Below are 6,475 nucleotides of genomic sequence, written 5' to 3'. Positions count from 1 at the left end.
AAACTCTCGGCACATTTACAGACCATATGTCATACAATAGCTGAAAGTATCTGGCCTGAGGGCCTCCTTATTGGGTATGACACTAGAATGATAAAAGTTGTGAATGATGTAGAGTAAAACTAATGATACATTTAACCCTTTAGCATTTAAACCAGCCATATGAAGCCCGAATATTCCACATGTTTTATATTCAAACGAGCAAAACGCCCCCCATCCAATGGACGGTGCTGAGTTGTCAAACATCTAAACCAAATTTTCTCAAAACAACTTGTCCGACCGGCCCATAGGCCTCCCCTTTCAGAAACACTGATTTAACCTAAATTTGGGATACCAGCAAAAGAAGAAATAAAGATAGACTTTTTTTCTATTCCAAAGAAAAATGATTTTATTCATACAAATATGCAACCGAAGAATTTAAAGTACCAGTAAGTACATCGCACCAGCTGATGTACATGCACGTACAAATGCATATTCCCACGGCTTTATCGATCACATTCTCACCTGGAATCGATTTTTGTAATTTTTTCAAGACTTATACACACCCTGATACCGTCGGTATCTACATATCAAATTTGAACGCAATCGGATGGAGGATGCCCGAGATCCTAGAAGACACACACACAGACAGACAGAACGGATTTTATATAATAGACTAGCAAGATCCAGCTTCTCACACCTACCCTACAATGTAATACTAAACATAAACAATCATATTATCAAAATTTCAAAACTACAAGGTAATGCATGATTAATTGAAGCTAATGGGAATAAATGAGCATTGCATTTGACAGAGTAATTTGAATACTAAATGGTTAATATATTATCTTTTAGGATTACTTTGGTTATGACTTTCATAGGAATATGGATGTAGATAAAGATGCTATTGGCCATTATTCAACTGAAATCTTTACTCAAGAGGCTGTAAAGATCATTCAAAATCATAATGAAACAAAGGTAAGATGTTTAGTCTTAGATAAATGTTTATTTGTTTTTCTACACACACACACACACACACATATCATCATCATCATTTAACGTCTGTTTTCCATGTTGGCATGGGTTGGACAGTTTGACTGAGGTCTAGAGAGCCAGCGGCTGCACCAGGCTCCAATCTAATCTGGCAGTGTTTCTACAGCTGGATGCCCTTCCTAATGCCAACTACTCCAAGAGTATAGTGGGTGCTTTTTACATGCCACCAGCACAGTTGCCAGTCAGGGTGGCCTGGCATCGATCACATTCAGATAGTGCTTTTTACGTGCCACTGGCACAGGAGCTAGTCAGAGGGAACTGGCCACAGCTAAGATATTGGTTTTACTTGACTCAGTAGATCTTCTCAAGCATATCATATCACTCGCCGCATCAGGGGTATTCTTAACAGGGCCAGACATGCATGGCTGTGATCTCACTTTAGTTGCCGCATCTTCTTAATCACAGCATATCTCCAAAGGTCCCGGCCTGCTGTCATTGCCTCTGTGAGGCACAATGTTTGAAGGTCATGCTTCACCACCTCATCCTATGTCTTCCTGGTTCTACCTCTTCCACAGATTCCTTCTACAGTTAGGGAGTGGCTCTTCCTCACACAGCTCTCTTCATACGTAACACATGACCATACCAGTGCAGTCACCTCTCTTGCACACCACATTTGATGCTTCCTATACTCAACTTTTCTCTCAGGGCACTTACACTCTGTCATGTATGCACACTGACATTACATATCCAGCAGATCATTTCTTTCAAGCCTACGCATGTCCTCAGCATTCATGGCCCATGTTTCATTGCCGTGTAGCATGGCAGTTTGCACACATGCATCATACAGTCTACCTTTCACCCTGAGCAAGAGGCCCTTAGTTGCCAGCAGAGGTAGGAGCTCCCTGAACTTTGCCCAGACTATTCTTACTATAGTCGCTAAATACTCAGAGCAACACCCTCAACCACCACCACTACAGACTTAGTCGCCTTGGTAGCAGAAGCTATTAACTACTTCTAGTTTCTGCCCTTGGCATATAATGGAATCTGTTTTCTGTACATCTTCAGTGTTTATTGCCCCAGTGCATCTGCCACACACAAAAGCTATTTTCCCAGTTAGCCTTCCTTTGATATTGCTGCACCTTTTATGTGTCCATAGCTTACACTGGGTGCATTGTATGGAGTTTCTACCCACACCTTTTCTACAGATCGAGCAGGGCCATCTACCTGAAGGAGATTGTGATTTGACAGCCTTCCTACTTACTAAGACTTTGGCTTTTGCTTGGTTAACCTTAAGGCTCTTCGATTCTAGACCTTGTATCCATACCCTAAACTTCATCTCCATTTCTGGCAGTGACTTGGCTATTAGAGTAAGGTCATCAGCATAGAGGAACTCCCAGGGGCAGCCTGTCTTGAATTCCTCTGTTATTGCCTGGAGGACTATAATAAATATGAGGGGTCTGAGGACTGATCCTCGATGAACCCCTATTTCTACTTGGAATTATTCATTATACTTGTTGCCAACCCTCACCTTACAGCATCCTTGTATGTGGCTTGTACAGCTCTTACCAGCCACTTGTCTATCTCCAGTTTCTGCATTGACCACCAGATAAGGGATCGGGGGACCCTGACAAAGGCTTTCTCCAAGTCAACAAAAGCCAAGCACAGAGGTTTATCTTTGGCTAGGTATTTCTCCTGCAGTTGCCTTACTAGAAATATAGCATCAGTGGTGCTTCTGCCTGGCACAAAACCAGACTATGTCTCATCTAGGCTAACTCTCTCCCTAATTAGTTGGGCTATGACCCTCTCTGTAACTTTCATCACCTGATCCAATAATTTGATACCCCTTTAGTTATTTCTGTCTATATATATTTCTATCTAAAACATCACCTTTCTATATTTGTGTGTGTGAGAGAGAGATTACTGCTTGCCGTAATTGGTATTAATTAATCCATAAGGTACTTATTTATAGTTAAGTAGACTGAACTAATCTGAAAATAGTTACTACAACAAAGTTGAAATATTTGGATGTTGCATGTCAGTAAAAGTTCCAGAGACAACACTAAACAAAAGGAACAATTTCATGAAAAAAAGAAAGAGAAAACAAAATATAACATTTGGAACCTAAAAACATATTTACTTATGTTACTGTCTGTATTCATTTTTTGTTTTTATTGTTTTGTTGCGTTTTTGTACCCCATTTCATAAAACATTTTTCTTTTTTTTTTTTTTTTGCAATATTTTGATTCCTTATATTTTCTATAGAATTATCAACATTTTATCCCATTTTTATACTTAGCCACTTTTTTTGTACCTCCCTTACCAAGCTGTACACAGTTCAAGTATTCAACCTTATTTAGAAGCACCTGAAAAATATACAAAAAGATTTCCAAATATCTCAAATAAACAGCGGAAGCTTTTTGCAGGTAAGTTAGATTAAAACCATAGCATTAGTTTTAGCAAAGGTATATTCTTTTACCTGAGGCTAAATAACAGCAAATAGCCAGGACTACCACATTATGTTGGCAAATAATCTTTACACTAGAGTACTGTTACTGAATGTTTCTCATTCAAAGATTTAGCAATAATAATTTTTCTATTTATGAGATCAGTGACTGTGTGTTACTTTGAAAAGTCTATATTTTGAACAAGAGTTTAGTGTCACCATCTCTAGCCAAGCAGTTATTCTGTGTTGATGAAAGGAAATAACTTAGAAACCATTGATTCGCAGATATTGCTTTAGAGCTGAGTGAGGACACTAAACTCCTTTGTTCAAAAATATAAGGATGCAGATACTGTGTCAATAGCCAGCTGGAGACAATGTTTCCTGGGGCTAAATGACAGTAACATTCATCCTAACCAGGACTGCCACATTATGTTGGCAAACAATCTTTACTATATATATATATACATTCTCTGCTATGATTTGGTAAGTGGTGAGGATTTTACAATTCTCTAAATAATAATAATAATATTTTATAAGCTTAAAACTTCTAAGTGATCACCATGCATTGACTAAGGAAAATTATCTAATATTGGAGCATATAAGCCCTCAACAGAAAAAAGTAGGGTTTTCCTTAAGCATGTATACACACACACACATAAGGAGGAAGCCCCCCTTCAGGCATGAATGACCATGGGATTGCACCTAGAAAGTTACCCTCCAAAGCACAAGGGAAAGGTTGTTTATGGAAGGCCAGCAGTCACCCATGCATACCAACCTCCCCTCACCATGCCACTAGTGTTATCCAAGGGAAAGGCAATGGTCAATACAGCTTGGCACCACTGATGTTACAACTCACTTCTACAGCTGAGTGAATTGGAACAACGGGAAATAAAGTGTCTTGCTCTAGAACACAACATGCAGCCCGGTCTGGGAATCGAACTCACAACCTCATGATTGTAAGCTCAACACTCTAACCACTGAGCCATGCGCCTTCACACACACATATATACTTTGATGATGCCTGAACAAAGCGGGTCACTTGGAATTTTTTCTCCTACCTAAATTTAAACTCACCTGGCAAAAGTGGATTTTTTTCATGATGTAATTGTAGTAAACAATCTATTCATCAATAAAAACAGTTACTGCTGAAACAGCTGTTGTGATTCTTTAAAATCCATTTGTGTTCTTCTTTTATGCAAATGCCATATCTGGAACCATCTGTATGTTGAATCTATAATTTAATAATATAATAATGAAATTATTGTATAAAGTGCTCAGGTGCACCACAACTTGTCAGAAAGTGCATATAAAGTACATGCAATAATGTAGAAATGTCTGGAAAGCGAACAATGTATGAGTCAGATACATGCTTGCGTGTGTATGGAGGGAAGAAAATCAGGTGTAGTGTTGGCGAATCTCAGAAAGCATGGAAGTTTTTAAGGATGCAGTGCTCCAACAACTAACAACTGATGCCGGCAGTTTGTTCCATGCTTCAGCAACTCTCAGCATGAAAAAATGTTTACTGAAGTCATGGGAGCAGTGCTGTTTTCTGACTTTGTAAATATGTCCACGGGTGTTAGATGGGTGGAGTTTGAAAAGGTGCTCAGAGTTATTGTTTGTACAATGGTTGATAATTTTATGGGTGTCTGCCAAGTCAGCTGCCAGACGTATTGAATCATGAACCTACATGTGTCGTGTGTTTCTGCATAATCATATATATTTGCATATATTGAGATGTGTATATATTTGATATACTCTTTTACTCTTTTACTTGTTTCAGTCATTTGACTGTGGCCATGCTGGAGCACCGCCTTTAGTCGAGCAAATCGACCCCGGGACTTATTCTTTGTAAGCCCAGTACTTATTCTATCGGTTTCTTTTGCCGAACCACTAAGTGACGGGGACGTAAACACACCAGCATCGGTTGTCAGGCAATGCTAGGGGGACAAACACAGACACACAAACACACACACACACACATATATATATACATATATACGACAGGCGTCTTTCAGTTTCCGTCTACCAAATCCACTCACACGGCATTGGTCGGCCCGGGGCTATAGCAGAAGACACTTGCCCAAGATGCCACGCAGTGGGACTGAACCCGGAACCATGTGGTCGGTTAGCCAGCAACTTACCACACAGCCACTCCTGTGTATATGTAAGACTTGACCCTTTTCCTGGTGTCCTGAATGATAAAACATCTAGTTAAAATACCTTATGCATAACAAGCATGTGTGTAATACTGTGGTGCCTCTGATGTTTTTTAGCTCCAGATCAGCTCTGAAGGAGCAGACCTATGACCAGTTGTAGCCATCATCTCATCTCATGTTGGCATGGTGTATCTTGGACCATATTATTCCAATGTATTCTTAAATGGTTCTCAGTGTAATAATGAAGTTTCTTTCAATTTACCACCATATTTAAAAGAGATCTCAAGAAGCCCACAAGGGAACCTCTACAAGGCTGCTTGACTCTTAGAAATAGCAGCCAACTATCCTTCAAATCTCACCTTACATTTAAAAAAAAAAAACTGAAGACACATTGGACAATCTAGTTCTAAATTACGTAGAAGGATGGGATGCTCATGGCTGGAATGCCTTTGATCATAGATCTACTCAATTAGGGCTAAGTCACAAGAACAGCATGTATCACATGTGTTTTGTCCTAAATTTTAGAGGTTAAACTTGTTAAATATTTTGTGTAATTAGCCATTTTCCTTCTAAAAGCATGCATGAGTAGAGTTCATCACAATTTGTTTTTAGATACCGTAAATCCTCGAGTATAGTCCACTCTTGAGTATAATACGCAGGGGATTTTTAGGGGGCGGTACCTCTGAAAAACCTAAACCTTGTGTATAATACACACCCCTTCTCTAACTTGAGTCAAGGAGGTCTATATAACGTCCTTGGTTTGTAAAAATGTATACTGTAATGTCCTTTATTATTATTGTATATATAACATAATGCAAGAGTGTAGCTTTTTTGTGCATTTTGTTTGCAGAAAATAAAGAAATAACAGTAATAAAGTTTAATAAATGGTGCTTACTGCAAGTTATGG

General features: G+C 39.0%; 1 protein-coding gene across 2 annotated transcripts in view; it reads left to right on the top strand.

Annotated features, from left to right (window-relative positions):
• Nucleotides 1–6,475, top strand: part of LOC115210801 (arylsulfatase J) — a 30,449-nt gene that overhangs the window by 21,145 nt on the left and 2,829 nt on the right. For both annotated transcript variants that reach the window (XM_036502506.1, XM_029779542.2), the window contains 2 exons: nt 832–954; nt 3,266–3,392. In XM_036502506.1, the coding sequence (XP_036358399.1) occupies nt 832–954; nt 3,266–3,392 (250 nt within the window). The remainder of the gene's footprint in view (nt 1–831; nt 955–3,265; nt 3,393–6,475) is intronic.

The sequence above is a fragment of the Octopus sinensis genome, linkage group LG4 (assembly GCF_006345805.1).
Source record: "Octopus sinensis linkage group LG4, ASM634580v1, whole genome shotgun sequence".
Taxonomy (NCBI): domain Eukaryota; kingdom Metazoa; phylum Mollusca; class Cephalopoda; order Octopoda; family Octopodidae; genus Octopus; species Octopus sinensis.
This window is presented reverse-complemented; position numbering and strand designations above follow the sequence as displayed.